Source organism: Neoarius graeffei, chromosome 9, assembly GCF_027579695.1.
Source record: "Neoarius graeffei isolate fNeoGra1 chromosome 9, fNeoGra1.pri, whole genome shotgun sequence".
NCBI lineage: Eukaryota > Metazoa > Chordata > Actinopteri > Siluriformes > Ariidae > Neoarius > Neoarius graeffei.
Window position 1 is genome coordinate 69,656,532 of NC_083577.1, and position 16,584 is coordinate 69,673,115.

The window sequence follows — 16,584 nt, forward strand, 5'->3', positions numbered from 1 at the left end:
CAGGAGACTTTCTTGAATATTTTCTTCTGCTTAAGGTCACCTGGCATATTTCGTTCTTTGGATCTTTCACATTTACCTGGACTTCAATCAATCATTCTCCATCTTGCTGCTCTTTTGTTTCTGTATCTGAGGAAGCACTTGGTTCTAGATCTTGTTGCTGTTGCTGTTTTTGCCACATGGCTGAGTACAGTCCCTGCAGGGCCAGCAGCTCCTCGTGCCTGCAACACCAACAAACAGGCACTGAGCTTCACACTGAATAACAAACTGAAACTCTTCGTTTCTACAGATTGCCTAAGGGCTAAGGGATGAGGGGCCTCTTGGGGCCATTAGGCCTTTTCTGTAAAATCTGGTCTGGCTGAGACTCAGTTTGGAGGACATAAGGTCAAATCCACCGAGAGCATAATTAATCTAGAGGAAGACTGCACTGTAAAGTGTTGGACTGTATTATGCCTGGTGCACACTAGAGGATTTCAAATACTGACCGATTTTAAAACATAGGAGACCACAGACAATTTAACTTGTTTAATATTTTAATTGTAAGAACACACAGACCAGATTATTCGGTCAAGAAGCAAGACCACATACTTGACCTTCATATGAAACAATTTCAGTGTGGTGGTTCCAGGGACTTGGGATCTCACAGAAACTCGTGTGATCAAACGTGACTTTGGTGCAAAACAAACATGGAGGCGGACCGGCATTGTCATCTGGTTGTACTTATTTGTGTGTTATGTTTTGCACCAAAAAACAAAAGATGAGAAAAAAATGTGCATGAAGTCATGGCTGAGAAGACCGAATCAGCATGGCTTTTATACATTTTGCAGCGCAAGTTGCAGGTGAGCTAGTGCAAGCTACTGCTACAAGCTAACATTATTTGTACACAGGTGGAGGGGAGAGTGAAACCTGTGATAATTAGAAATGTAGTGATGTTCACGCATTCTCCGTCCTTCCACTGCCGTGGAGATGCCGTTCTACACAAATACGCAGCATCTGCTTGGTGACGCTTTCCAGTCAGCTCGTTCTCATTGTCTATTGTGGGTTATTGCTCAAAATTCCATTGCTCTTCCTTCCACATGACAGGATTTTGAATGCGAGATCAAAGATTTGATATTTATGATTCGAGATCAGGCAGGCTCCGATCCAGTCAGTAACCTTTAGAGGCATATTCTATGTCTCTAAAGCCCTCACACTAGAGAATCATTTGTGCAGATAATCAGCCTTGAATCAAGAATGCCTCCACAATTATTAGAAGGGGTGACTCAGACCCAAAATCGGGTCAGTTGTCCTCTAGTGTAGGGCCAGTCTTAGGCTACGTTCACACTGCAGGCTGAAGTGACTCAAATCCGATCTTTTCGCCCATATGTGACCTGTATCCGATCTTTTATTGACAATATGAACGACACAGATCCGATTTTTTCAAATCCGACCCAGGCCGTTTGGATATGTGGTCCTAATTCCGATCCCTATCCGCTCTTTTCATATGCGACTTCAGTCTGAACCGCCAGGTCGCATTCATCCGACTTACACGCCATCAACAAGCCACAAACGTCACTATTCTGCGCTGAAGTAGGCGGCGGGTCTCTCAAAAAAAGTTACAACAACATGGCGCATAATCACGGGCGCAGATAGAGGGGGGGACGGGTGGGATTCGTCCCACCCAGATTTAAATTCACTTCGTTCGGTCCCCCCCCCCCCCCCCCCACTTTGCATAAGGCAAACCTCACGGAAAAATCAAAAGACTAATTACCATTCGGTTTATTGAGGTGCACAGCAGTGTATACATAGTTGCAACAATTCACATAAAACAAAGACTGATATTCGGTTGGTTGAGCTGCGCAGACTGCACAGGTTGCGAGCTCGAGCTTGGTTGCTATAGTAACCCACAACAAGTTTGACAGGCATATCGGGGTTGGGGTTGGTTTGCTGGCAGCTTTGTCCCCCCCAGTTTTTTGTCCCCCCCAGTTCAAAAAACGTATCTGCGCCCGTGCGCATGACATCAATGCGAGGGACGCTTCGGGCTGTGAAGGTTCTGAATCTTCTGAATGGAAGGACGCAGAGGTTAGGGAGCTGATTTCCATTTGGGGGGATGCAGCTATTCAAGCTAGATTGGATGAGTCATACCGCAACCGGGCAGTTTTACTTCCGTAAACACTGGCCATGCTCACTGCGTGTGACGTCATCGTATCCTGCAATGCGCATGCAGAACACTTTTAGGTCGCTTTTCGTTCATACTGAGGATCATATACAAGTCGCATATATTTGTTAATGTGAACGACCTCACAAAAAAATCGGATTTCACAAAAAAATCGGAATTGAGCATTAAGCCTTGCAGTGTGAAGCGTTAGACTGTGAAGTCAGGGAGCTGTCACCTTGTAAAGGAACAGCGCATCAGGATAAAAAATGGAAGCAGGTTTCAAAAGATTTTCCTGCTTAATTTTGAGCTCCAAGATTCTCAGCTTGAATTAATAAAGAATGCCTTTCCTTGGCCAGGTACCTGTTCATGCAGCTGACTTCCAACCTGGGAACTTTTATAATTAAAACTTCCTTCCTAAAGGTATTACCTTTTCACCTTTTGCTTCATTTCCTGTAAGTGTGTATGTGTGTGTGAGAGAAGATGAATGTGTGAGTGTATTCTGATATGCAGTCTTTGTGGCTTAAAAGCCTGTGTGTGTTTACATCGCAGTGTCAGTCAGGGATGAATGTGCAAGGTATGAGGTTACATCCCTATAGGCTGTACGAGCGTACATGTGAGTGTATATGAGAATGCCTGTGTTTTTGGGGGTGGCTGATGAATCATATATCAAAGGGCAGAATGGGACAAAACTGTGTGCTGCAGTTTGCACGGGGCTTGCTGGGTTAGAGTCAGTGAAAAACGCCATTAGCAAGGGAGTGTGTGTCGTGTCTTTAGCGTTATCCGTCGATCAATTGCCTTTACCTCAGGGCTGTCTGAGTTTGTGCTCATCTTCTCAAATACAGGATATGGCCTCTGAGTGTCCGAGCAGCCCACACCCTACATGATCTGGGCCTCAGAACAGTCCCACCTGAGGGCTGTGCGCGCTCACACACACACCTTCCCAACTAATGCTTCACTTAGTTCAGTCCACTGAACCCTGACTGTCCCAACATGTCCATCATTTACAACCCCGATTCCAAAAAAGTTGGGACAAAGTACAAATTGTAAATAAAAACGGAATGCAATGATGTGGAAGTTTCAAAATTCCATATTTTATTCAGAATAGAACATAGATGACATATCAAATGTTTAAACTGAGAAAATGTATCATTTAAAGAGAAAAATTAGGTGATTTTAAATTTCATGACAACAACACATCTCAAAAAAGTTGGGACAAGGCTATGTTTACCACTGTGAGACATCCCCTTTTCTCTTTACAACAGTCTGTAAACGTCTGGGGACTGAGGAGACAAGTTGCTCAAGTTTAGGGATAGGAATGTTAACCCATTCTTGTCTAATGTAGAATTCTAGTTGCTCAACTGTCTTAGGTCTTTTTTGTCGTATCTTCCGTTTTATGATGCGCCAAATGTTTTCTATGGGTGAAAGATCTGGACTGCAGGCTGGCCAGTTCAGTACCCGGACCCTTCTTCTATGCAGCCATGATGCTGTAATTGAAGCAGTATGCGGTTTGGCATTGTCATGTTGGAAAATGCAAGGTTTTCCCTGAAAGAGACGCCGTCTGGATGGGAGCATATGTTGCTCTAGAACCTGGATATACCTTTCAGCATTGATGGTGTCTTTCCAGATGTGTAAGCTGCCCATGCCACACGCACTAATGCAACCCCATACCATCAGAGATGCAGGCTTCTGAACTGAGCGCTGATAACAACTTGGGTTGTCCTTCTCCTCTTTAGTCCGAATGACACGGCGTCCCTGATTTCCATAAAGAACTTCAAATTTTGATTCGTCTGACCACAGAACAGTTTTCCACTTTGCCACAGTCCATGAAGCTCAGAGAAGACGTCTGCGCTTCTGGATCATGTTTAGATACGGCTTCTTCTTTGAACTATAGAGTTTTAGCTGGCAACGGCGGATGGCACGGTGAATTGTGTTCACAGATAATGTTCTCTGGAAATATTCCTGAGCCCATTTTGTGATTTCCAATACAGAAGCATGCCTGTATGTGATGCAGTGCCGTCTAAGGGCCCGAAGATCACGGGCACCCAGTATGGTTTTCCGGCCTTGACCCTTACGCACAGAGATTCTTCCAGATTCTCTGAATCTTTTGATGATATTATGCACTGTAGATGATATGTTCAAACTCTTTGCAATTTTACACTGTCGAACTCCTTTCTGATATTGCTCCACTATTTGTCGGCGCAGAATTAGGGGGATTGGTGATCCTCTTCCCATCTTTACTTCTGAGAGCCGCTGCCACTCCAAGATGCTCTTTTTATACCCAGTCATGTTAATGACCTATTGCCAATTGACCTAATGAGTTGCAATTTGGTCCTCCAGCTGTTCTTTTTTTGTACCTTTAACTTTTCCGGCCTCTTATTGCCCCTGTCCCAACTTTTTTGAGATGTGTTGCTGTCACAAAATTTCAAATGAGCCAATATTTGGCATGAAATTTCAAAATGTCTCACTTTCGACATTTGATATGTTGTCTATGTTCTATTGTGAATACAATATCAGTTTTTGAGATTTGTAAATTATTGCATTCCGTTTTTATTTACAATTTGTACTTTGTCCCAACTTTTTTGGAATCGGGGTTGTATTTCCTCAAGAAATCAAAGTGATTTCAGTCATGCAGGAAAGAGAGAGTTTCACACTTCTCTCTCTTATACTGCTCATGTTGTTTGTTGGGTGTCTTTTTTTTACGAACTGTTACAAATATAAATTCACCAACCTTCCACGCTCCACAATCTGGCCATCATGCAGAACCAGAATCAGGTCTGAAGCAATTATAGTGGATAACCTGCAAACAGAGTATTCAAAATTATGGCTTTTTAAATACATATTATTCGATCCACATTTCCTGGATATGAGCAATCTCGTGCTCTGATTAGCTAATTTACTACTAGGATATCGGCTCATATATCATGAGTAGAGAAAAACAAAATGGCGGCACGTGTTGCTGAACCAACCGAGGACGAAATAAAAACTCTACTTGAAAACAATACAAAAAAAAAAAGCAACAAAATATGGAATAAAACTAGCCTGGCAAGCCAGACTAAATGTGAATATTTAGTCTGGCCTCGATCCGTAGACATTTCTGAAGGGTGGGGGTGGAACAAACCGCTGTCTTTCAAACTGTCTCTGTGCGTATAGGCCAACGCTCTGACCAATCAGCGCAACAGTGACTGTGACGTAGTCAGAGCGACAGAAAGCAGTGGGGGAGACCTTGAAATAAATAATTTTTCAAAATGCGTATTAATTAATAAACAGGTTCTAGATATTAAGAAGTTTGGAGATAATGACCACAAGTTTGGAGTCTGTACCACATACTTAACATACACTTTTATTTTTTTTCAAGTGTTTTTCAAGGGTTTGCTTAAACTGTTTTTGAGAGTTTTTATTTAGTGGTGTTTGGTGAAATAATTTCCCTTAAATTTAAAATAACGGGAAAATAAGAAACAATCAAAAAGTAATGTTTCAAAGCTGTTTATTAATTCTTCGTACTGCACAAACTAGCCCCATCCTTTTGGCTACGAGCGGAGCCAGCTGGTAGATCAGACTTTTGCCATAGCCGGTCGGCAAAACAGCGAAAACGTCCTTCTTGAAAAGGAATGAGCGGAGAGCCTCTTCCTGCTCATGTTTCAACGAAAACTCCAAGTCTAATTCTTCTAAAACTGATTCCAAAGTGGAGTCAAACGCGCGCTGTTCACTAGCCGTAGCCATCTTTCCTGTTGCGCTTTCTCCAGCGTCGCGCAGCTTTGTCGTCACTCCTGCAAAAGCCCGCCCAAAGAATCCAAACAAAAACCTTGCGTTGTGATTAGCGGGCATGATTTGATGCCCGGGGTGTTTTTGTTTATATGGTGCGAGGCTAGACCCACTCGTAGGCAAAAATATTTTTGGCCGCTAGGCGGGTGGGTCTAGTTTACTAGGCTAGAATAAAACTATTTGATGGTAAGAATGCATCTTTCTTTATTTTTCAAGAATTATTATTATAGCATTTTTACAAACTGCTTCTGTCGTTTCGCCGGCTTGTTTATATTCCAACCGGAAATGATTTTGTTGGACGTTTTGTATCAAGTTTTCATTTAACGAATTTGCAAAAAGTAAAAATAAAAATGCTCCGTTTCTCAAAATCCAGTGAACGTGGACAGAATAAAACAGTTATTCCAATCAATTAATCTTGTCGTTCATTGAACGTGCAAAGAAAAAGCTGCAGAAAAACTCTGAAGAACAAATTATCTAGCACCCCATATGGAGAACAATCTATAAGCTTCAAGTGGAGCATTATACAAAGAACATAGATCACTTATACATTAATTGAAATCCATTTATTCTCATGCAAATACCATCAACTCCTCCGCCCTGCACGAGCACAAAGAGAAACAAATGATCTCATGCATCGTTTGGTTGAACACTTAGCTAAACACAATGGTTCATAACACTTACACACGCACACACACACACCGCAATGCCTTTTAATTCACACCCCACCCATCTGTGGGTCATCTTCTCACACAGTCACCCTTCAACTTCAAACAAAAGAGCTAAGACTTCTTTATTGATTGTCACCCCCCCCAGAACCACCACCCCAAAACAGATCAAAGTGGCACCATAGTCTCAGAGGCTGGACGGGATCAAAGCATGCAGACTCTGATCATGATGTGTTTACAATTTTCTGAGGGAAGGAAAAAAGTGAGAAAGAGGGGAAAGAATATTGTGAAGATGAAAAAAGACAAAAGGCTGACTGATAGCAAGAAAATGAGAGAAAGGGGCAGAGAGAAGGAAGGAAGGAAGGAAGGAAGGAAGGAAGGAAGGAAGGAAGGAAGGAAGGAAGGAAGGACAGGCAAAATGAGAATGGATAAAGATGGACACAGAGGGACAGAAAGGCAGAAGTAAAGGATATGGGGGAAAAAAAAAGAACTGAGAGAGGTGACGTGTTAATGAGTTCAAGCATAAAATAAAATCCATATATAAGCTAATACACCTCAGTAAATACCTCCAGGTGCAAATGAATGGTGTGGCATAGGAAACACTGTGAGGCCTGGACGGATTTTTTTTTTTTAAATCTTGCTTGTGGTGTCTGAAACTGGACATGAATTTTACTTTATTTGCAGCATTTATTTTTCTACAATCATTAGTACGATTTCCAACTTTACATACCTGATACAGATGGACACCGACTAATGTTGAGGGTTTTGTGTTCTATACACCCCCTTAAATCCACTAGACAGTGGTATTTTGAGGCCACTGGGTTTTAGGACAAACAGATCAATTTAATTAGTGACTGAGATCTTTCCCAGATGGCCACACTGCCGTTTATATCAATAAATGATATTATCAAAGGGCTTTGGCTTTAGAGAAGTTGATGGAAGGATTTTTCTTACTTTTATGTCCTGGCCCCAGATGGCTTGGGGTGAGTGAGGTTACAGCTACCCTTGATCACATTCAAACGCATCTTAACTGTAAGCACCTTGTACTTTGAGAACACATGACAAGGATATTCGTAATCTTCTTTAAATTGATTGCCATAGCTAAATGAGAAGAAGAAGAATACCTGTGTGCCACCACAATAGTCGTCTTGCTGGCACACACTCTGGCAAGCGAGGCCTGGATGTTGCGTTCTGTTTGTGTGTCCAAAGCAGAAGTAGCCTAGAAGAACATGGGATAATTAAGTAAGAGAACTTTAAGCTTGAAGCTAGCAGATCTTAATGATAATCATTAGGTGTTAGATAGGGGCGGCACGGTGGTGTAGTGGTTAGCGCTGTCGCCTCACAGCAAGAAGGTCTGGGTTCGAGCCCCGTGGCCGGCGAGGGCCTTTCTGTGCGGAGTTTGCATGTTCTCCCCGTGTCCGCGTGGGTTTCCTCCGGGTGCTCCGGTTTCCCCCACAGTCCAAAGACATGCAGGTTAGGTTAACTGGTGACTCTAAATTGACCGTAGGTGTGAATGGTTGTCTGTGTGATGACCTGGCGACTTGTCCAGGGTGTACCCCGCCTTTCGCCCGTAGTCAGCTGGGATAGGCTCCAGCTTGCCTGCGACCCTGTAGAACAGGATAAAGCGGCTACAGATAATGAGATGAATGAGATGAGGTGTTAGATAGAAGCACATCTACCCGTGTGCTTGCATTTTTCCACTTTTTTATTGATGCACGAATATAAAGAAAGGCATTTCTTTGAGCCGAAAAGACATTACACACCTCGTCCAGCAGGATGATTCGGGGGGCTTTGAGGATGGTGCGAGCGATGGCCACTCTCTGCTTCTCACCTCCACTTAGCTTGAGGCCCCTCTCCCCGACCTGAGTGTCATATCCTGAGATAAAATCACAGACACCTGTATCTCATAACGCACATTAACTACATTCTTTTTCAAAAGGTATGACTCCTTCACAGCTGTTATTTTAACGTGAACCTGAACCAGCCTGCATTTAGGCACATTATGCTTTTACAAGCAATAGAAGGTCCTGCTTGATTGTCAACACCAGTGGTCTTTGGAATCTCATTAAACACAAATGCAAAACTCATGACTGATAAAAGCAAAAGCAAATTATACAATTTTCCTTGTAGATATTGTATTTTGGAACATCTGGGTACTACTTGCATTGAATACTTGCTTTGTAACATCGAATCATATGCTTTATGTTCTTTTGCTAATCTGGTACCCTGTGGAAAAGATTACTGAAAGGGGCTTCTGCAGTCAAAAAGATTTGAGAACTATTTATGTAAAAGCTACGCAGCTAGCTCACTTAAAAGGAAATTTTCATTAATTTCCAAAAATTTCAGCGTATTTCTAAAGCAGTAAACGAAACCATCTAGAGGTGTTTTGAAGCAAAAAATGACCAGTAGTCAAACTGCTATATGTAAATATAATCTGAAAATTAATATAACATTCATAACATTTGTCAAAGTTTGCAGGTACATTTTAAAATATAATTTTGATAAAAATAGCTAATTTTCTTTTGTTGTGGTGAAGTGACGCACCATCTGGAAGGGAAAGGATTTTATGGTGGATGTCGGCAGCCATCGCGGCCTCTTCCACTTCCCGGTCAGTGGCACTGATCCGTCCATAACGGATGTTCTCCTGGATGTTGTCATTAAAGAGAACGGTATCCTGAGGGACGACCCCAATGTAAGAACGGAGAGAGCTCTGTTTCACCTGTGCGCAAAAACACAAAAGCAAGTGGGCCACAAGAGAGTGTACACAGAAAACACTGACTTGAAAATAGGACAATGAGCACTTTTATATAATTCTGACTAGAAAATAAAAATCTCAAAAATTTGTGCAAATTTTATTTCTTGTGAATATGGATGTCTCCAGGGACCTGTAAAGAAGCAGTGTTATTTGGGCAGTGGTAGCTCAGAAGTTAAAGCTTTGGTCTACTGATCAGAAGGTTGTGAGTTTAAGGCCAAGTTTACATTAGACCGTATCAGCGGATCATCAGATTAACGTTTTTAAAACGATTAGTGTGCACACAGCAACACCAATACACGATTCGCGTGCACACAGCAACACCAATACACGGATACGCTCGGCTCCGCAGGCATCCTGCGCTCCAAATCAGTCCACCCTGAACAGCAAGTGCCCTCTGGAGGGTGCGCACTCCGGCCCTGCGCAGCTCACAGAGCGCGCGAGTGAAGTGCACAAGCAGTGATTCGGGACTGAGCCGCTGTGTGTGTGATCCCAGCGCAGATCACTTACCACTTGCAAGTGGAAGGATGGCAAGCCTAAAGACAATCATAACTACATAATGGGCAGTATTTGCATCAGTATTTGCAGTATTTTCATACTTTTATACTCTTTAATGAAAGGTGATACAAGGCGGAAGTCCGCGCCGTTTTTCAGCAGTCGCGTCACATGACCAACGCCAGCGAATCAGGAAGGTGGATGTCACAGTGACGTTGTCCAATGATGACGCCAGCTAGAGCTCAGCACAGCGTATCCGCGTATTCTCAATGTTTACACAGCACCGGACCAGACACGATCTAGATTGAATACGTGGACCCTGGCGGATTCCCGTTTCCCGGCGTTTCCAGGCGGTTTAATGTAAACGGACAGTGCATCCGCAAAGAAAACGAGACAGATACGGTCGAATGTAAACTTGGCCTAAGTGCCAGCACTGCCAAACTGCCACTGTTGAGCACCTTTTACATATGAAATCCATTAGTGTACGAGGTAAAAACAACACAGAAGAGTTACATTTTCTTTCCCACTCAGTCTTTCACAAACATAATAATAGATATTGTGTATTCCCACCCGACTGTATTTAACAGAATGCTACAGAGCAACAATCACAAAACTCGATACGACGTATAACTCACGAGGCGGCAAGTCCAGTGTTGTGAAAAGCCCAAGTCAGAAGCTGAGACATGAGGTCGTTAGCAACATTGCAAGAGTCGAGTTGCATCACAGCTTGGTTGAGAGCGTTTTTCCTGTTTAACCTGTGTTCCTGTTCAACACTTATTTTGTTCAAGCAAAGGCAACTTAAAACATTCTTGCTTATACACTGACTTGCTCAAGCATAACCCCTAGAACTACACACCCAGAATGCAATGCACTATGACGTACAAACCCAAAATCAGGAAAATGTTGGGACGATATGGAAAATGCAAATTAAAAAAAGAAAGCAGGGATTTCAAAATTGACAGTATAAAAAGTACAGTATCTTGAGGGACAACCCCAATGTAAGAACGGAGAGAGCTCTGTTTCACCTGTGCGCAAAAACACAAAAGCGAGCGGTCTCCAAGAGAGTGCATGTGTAAAATTAACATTAAAATAAAATTAATATTAAAATTAAGTAAAAGATGTAAAATTGACGGTTCCAATTTCCATTGGAGCCATAATAAAAGATTTCCGTAAATGTTACTAGGTCGATGGGAGCAGATTAACGTTTTAACTTTGCTGTTTTGCTCCCACACGATACCATTACTGCATAAAAACGGAAAATATATGGTTTTCACTATGAACGGGAATGGGGTATTGAATCCTTAACAAGACATCTACCTCCTCAACTCGCTCTATCAGTTCTATCCTGTCTTCATTGTAAGATGCTCCTTGATAAAAAGCATCGACCAAAAAAGTAAAATGCATATCTTATATATCATGAAATAGACAATTGGGAGTTTAAATCCACTGTTTTGACTCTTTCTTCAGTAATACCCTTAATCAAGCCAAACAGCAAGTAAGGAGAGAACAGGGGGGAGAGCAGGGTTGTGTCAGGCTTTTGGTTGGTGCAAATGGCCTTTTGACCAATAGTATGGCCTGAGTCACTAAGCCTATAAATAAATAAATAAATAAAATTCCTTTCATTTGAAAGTAATCCATATTGTTCAGTAATCTCCACCGTCATCTACTTGGAAATAATTCATTAGGCTGCCTGCTCTTGGGTTCACAGGGTAAACATACAGTAGAACAAGGACAATGGCACTGGGCTCAGTAAGTAGTGATCATATTAAGAAGCCATTTGACAAAGTTAACAAATCATCTTAAAATTTCATGATACCAAAAAAGAAGCCCAATCATAAGAATTTTGCTGACAATCAACTGGTCAAAGACGCGAGGAAGAAAGTACAGGATGCGTTTCATGCATACTCGGAGGATAGTACAAGAGTCAACCAGGAATGATTACAGGAAGAAAAAGATAATCTGGAGAATGTTTACTATGAACTTTTTGAAGACCTACACTACCGTTCAAAAGTTTGGGGTCACCCAGACAATTTTGTGTTTTCCGTGAAAAGTCACACTTTTATTTACCACCATAAGTTGTAAAATGAATAGAAAATATAGTCAAGACATTTTTCTGGCCATTTTGAGCATTTAATCGACCCCACAAATGTGATGCTCCAGAAACTCAATCTGCTCAAAGGAAGGTCAGTTTTATAGCTTCTCTAAAGAGCTCAACTGTTTTCAGCTGTGCTAACATGATTGTACAAGGGTTTTCTAATCGTCCTTCTAATTAGCCTTCTGAGGCAATGAGCAAACACATTGTACCATTAGAACACTGGAGTGAGAGTTGCTGGAAATGGGCCTCTATACACCTATGTAGATAATGCACCAAAAACCAGACATTTGCAGCTAGAACAGTCATTTACCACATTAGCAATGGATAGAGTGTATTTCTGATTAGTTTAAAGTGATCTTCATTGAAAAGAACAGTGCTTTTCTTTCAAAAATAAGGACATTTCAAAGTGACCCCAAACTTTTGAACGGTAGTGTAAGCAAGAAACTGGAGAATGCTAATGCTTGGACAAAACACAGAGAAAGCTGGAAGCTGATCAACAAGATCACTGGACGCAAGTCTGCACCAAAAGGCATCTTCACAAGTGCAACAAAGGAGGAAAGACTGAAAAAGTGGGAAACTCACTTCTGCAATCTAGTGGGGAAAGAGCCTGTGATTGAGGGAGATGATAATGAAGACATTCCAACTGTTTTCAAAGACCAAGATATCAATGATAGATAGTTCAAAATTGAGGAGGTAGAGAAAGCTGCAAGTTCCCTCACTGAAGGGAAAATTCCAGGACCTGATGGTATTCCACCTGAGGCCTTAAAAAGGTGTGATCTGAATGACATCCACCAAAAATCTAATCAATGACTGTCAGAAACCAGATCAGTGGTCCGTCATCAACATCATTCCGCTATCTAAGAAAGGTCGTCTAGATCTAGGTCGTCACTGATAACTACAGGGGTATTAGACCATCCTCAATGATTGCAAAGACCATTATTAAGATGATACTAAATAGAGTGCAACCAGTTTCAGACCCTCTCTTGAGACCCGACCAAAACGGGTTTCGACCTAAAGATCAACAGCAGCCCATATTCTTGCACTACGAATGCTCAATGAGGGAGGCAAGAGTAACAATTTAGAGGCAGTCATTATCTTTCTTGACTTCAGCAGAGCTTTTGGTTCTGTGCACAGAGGAAAAATGAGAAAAATACTTCATGCGCATGATCTTCCAACAAAGCTCGTCAATGCTATCATGAAATTCTACGAGGGAACCAAAGCCAGAGCTATTTCTCCAGATGGTGACACAGAGCTCTTCGAAATTCTGGCTGGCATTTTGCAGGGAGATACTCTGGCTTCATACTTACTTGCAATTGTGTTGGATTACGCTATGAGGCAGACAGTAGGTGGCAGAGAACTAGAACTCGGATTTATCATCGTGAAAAGGGAAAGTGGCAGATCACCTCTGGTAGCAGTCACTGACATGGACTTTGCAGATGATATCGCCCTCTTATCAGAGGAGTTGGCAAAAGCACAAGAATTTCTGATGAGAGTGGAGTTAGAAGCTGCTAAGGTGGGGACCAAAACCAAAGCAATGGTATTTGAACAACAGGATTCTATCGAATTGAAAGGAAGGAAGGAATGGAGAGAACATCAAAATTGCCAAAAATTTCAAGTATCTTGGCTCACATATGGAAAGCACAGAGAACGACTTGAACACAAGAAATGCGCTTGCATGGAAAGCTGGTCACAAACTGAGCAAGATATGGAAATCAACATTGTCAAAGATGATTCCGATCATTCTATTTCTGGCTACAATAGAGTCTGTTCTTCTGTAGGGTTCGGAAACTTGAACACTCAACAATGCTCTTGAAAAGACTTTAGACGGCATGTATACCAAAATGTTGAGGACGGTTCTCAATGTATCACTGTGGCAACACATGACAAATGATAAGCTTTATGGTGACCCACCACGCGTCTGAGAAAGTCAGACAACCCAGACTCAGACTTGCTGGACACTGCGTAAGAAACAAGTAGGAGATAGCATGATGACTTGCTCTGTGGCAGTCCAAATTCAGGAAAGTGAACAGAGGCAGAAGAAAGGCAACTTATGTTGGTACTTTATTGAAAGACACTGTACATAAAGATGTAGAATGTTTGGAGAGATCACTGAAAGATCGTGGAAACTGGATGAGTATTGTTGCTGGAGTCCAATCGAGAGGTCAACAAGGGTGAGGTGAGGTGGTGAGGTTCAAATTTCAACAGACCACAAAGTGAAACCGAACAGATGATCATTCCTGAAAATGATGGAATGACTGACACCAGTCTAATCTTCCATTTTATCACTGTAAACCCATTGCATCTCTTTATTTCCTTTTTATTATACAGACACATTCACAAACAAAAAATACCCAGATTTATCACGACAGTGCATTGATTTCTTCATGAGTGAAAAATATGTCACTCAATGTCCCGGATGTAGTTTGTATGAAAAATATGAGTGTCTTATATTTCCCAGTAAAACACTCGTGTCTATAATATATATCTTGCTCTGTGTGTGTATATATCCACCCCCACCCACCCAAATATATTTTTTCTCCTCCTCAGTTCAGTCGGCAGGTGAATTTCCATTCTTTTACTCACTGTTTCTTGGCAGTTTATGACTGGTGGGGTTGCTTTTCCACCTCTCATACTGAATAGGCGTTGGGCTAACATTGGGTTCTGGCTAACATGGCTTGCTGTGATGGCTGTGTGGTTGGCTTGGCTTAGCTTAGCTTTGGGACGTAACTTCCAAGATATCATCTGCTGGCAGTGCTTTTTGGGCCTGTGTACATAACTGTGTGTACACATTCAGACTGGTTTATTTTTTCTATCACTATGGACCTGGTTTATTCTCCAACTCAGCTGCAAGAGCAAAACTGCCATCCTGTCTGTATACTCCTACAGCAACACTGCTCAGAATTAGACGGTGCCCACAATACATCCATTGCTCTTCTAAATGCTACTAGAACTTGTACTACACATCTTCTATACATCTATTTGGTCCTTCCGACCGACTTGCTCACACTGCACTGACTCTATCAGTCCTCATAATATAAATCGCGAGTCATTAATATCTATGGACAGTTCTCACACTAACCATGTTTACAACCCTTTGGTCAATTCCCACTCATTTGCCTTATGGAACTGTCGTTCCCTTACTGGCAAAGTCACCTTGCTTAAAAGACATTAGTGAAGATAAAAATCTGGACATGCTGCTGCTCATGGAAACCTGGCAAAGACTACACACAACTTAATCTGCTCACTCCCTCCGGCTATAGTTTTTTTTACCCAACCCCATGCCACAGGTACAGACACGCAGGCAGGAATACTACAGGAATATATCCAGGAATACTTGAAAACTGTGACCATTAACCTCCCCAGTGTTCTGTCTTTTGATCCCAAACCTCTGCTTATTCTTTTCCTCTATCGTCCGCCCAAACTACTCTCTAGCTTTTTCTCTGAAAAGATTGATTTGCTCACATTAATTAGTAGCACTAACTGCTCTGTACTGTTATAAGGTGATTTTAATATTACATCACATTACATTAATGGCATTTAGCAGACGTTCTTAGGCAGCGCAACGTTCAACATACCCAGAGCAGCCTGGGGAGGATTAGGTGCCTCGCTCAAGGGCACTTAAGCCATTCCTGCTGGTTTAGGGAATGGAACCGGTGACCTTTTGATCCCAAAGCTGCTTCTCCAACCATTAGGCCATGGCTTCCCCCCCATGTTGATACTGACCCTGCTACTGCAAGGGAATTTAAAGCCATTTTGGAATGCTTTAACATTAGGCAGCATGCTGACTTCCCCACTCATGTACGTGGGCCATACCCTTGATCTAGTATGTACCTCTGGGCTTGACGTCTCTGTTCCTGGGTCTCTGATCACTATCTCATTCAAATCTGCTTTTCCTTACCAGACACAATACAGAGACAAGATAAAACTAAAATCACAGATCAAAATCTCAAATCTGTTGATCCAAATACCTTCTCGTCTGCCCTCTCTGTCTCCTCTCGGCTTATCTTCTCATTCGGAGATTCTCACTGTGTACAACTCTTCCATTTCTTCGGTTTTACATATGTTTGCTCCTAAGAAGGTTCGGTTTGGGCCTTCTTCTCATTACTCCCTCAGTTCAGTCCAGAGCTCTGGATAATGAAGGAAGCAGGTCGACGTCTTGAGAGGCTTTACAAAAGAACTGGTCTTGTTGTCCACTCACAAGCTTACTCTGATTACATTAAGAAATACAAAACTGTATTATATTACCTGTCCTCTGCTATTATTAAAGCCACCATTAGGCCTAGATCACTTTTTTCTATTATTACTAAGATTATTCAGGCATCTGATACTGGTCTGAGTGGTTCTGCAGAACTATGTAATTCTTTCCTACAATTTTTCCATGATAAAATCATCTCCATTTCCAGCTGTTTTTCTAACACTATTTCTTCTTCTTCTGAAATGTCTGTAGTGTGCTCTCTATACTTACCATCTTCTTTCACTCTCATGACTCCTCTATCTGTTGCTGAGCTAATTAAAATCTCAAGCTCATCTTACTGTCAACAACACCCGCAGCATGTGGCAGGGGATCAGAACAATTACTAACTACAAACAGAACCCCTGCCCACCCTCTACAGTTGGCCCCTCCCTCCCTGATCAGCTGAACACCTTCTTCTCCCGTTTTGACAGCAACACTACCAACATG

General features: G+C 42.0%; 1 protein-coding gene across 2 annotated transcripts in view; it reads right to left on the reverse strand.

Annotated features, from left to right (window-relative positions):
* abcb6b (ATP-binding cassette, sub-family B (MDR/TAP), member 6b) overlaps window positions 1-16,584 on the reverse strand; it is a 138,300-nt gene that overhangs the window by 4,071 nt on the left and 117,645 nt on the right. For both annotated transcript variants that reach the window (XM_060930174.1, XM_060930175.1), the window contains exons 14-18: window positions 9,106-9,280; window positions 8,325-8,437; window positions 7,686-7,780; window positions 4,863-4,931; window positions 77-218 (exon numbers count right to left, since the gene is read on the reverse strand). In XM_060930174.1, coding sequence (XP_060786157.1) covers window positions 92-218; window positions 4,863-4,931; window positions 7,686-7,780; window positions 8,325-8,437; window positions 9,106-9,280 — 579 coding nt within the window. In that variant the 3' untranslated portion in view covers window positions 77-91. The remainder of the gene's footprint in view (window positions 1-76; window positions 219-4,862; window positions 4,932-7,685; window positions 7,781-8,324; window positions 8,438-9,105; window positions 9,281-16,584) is intronic.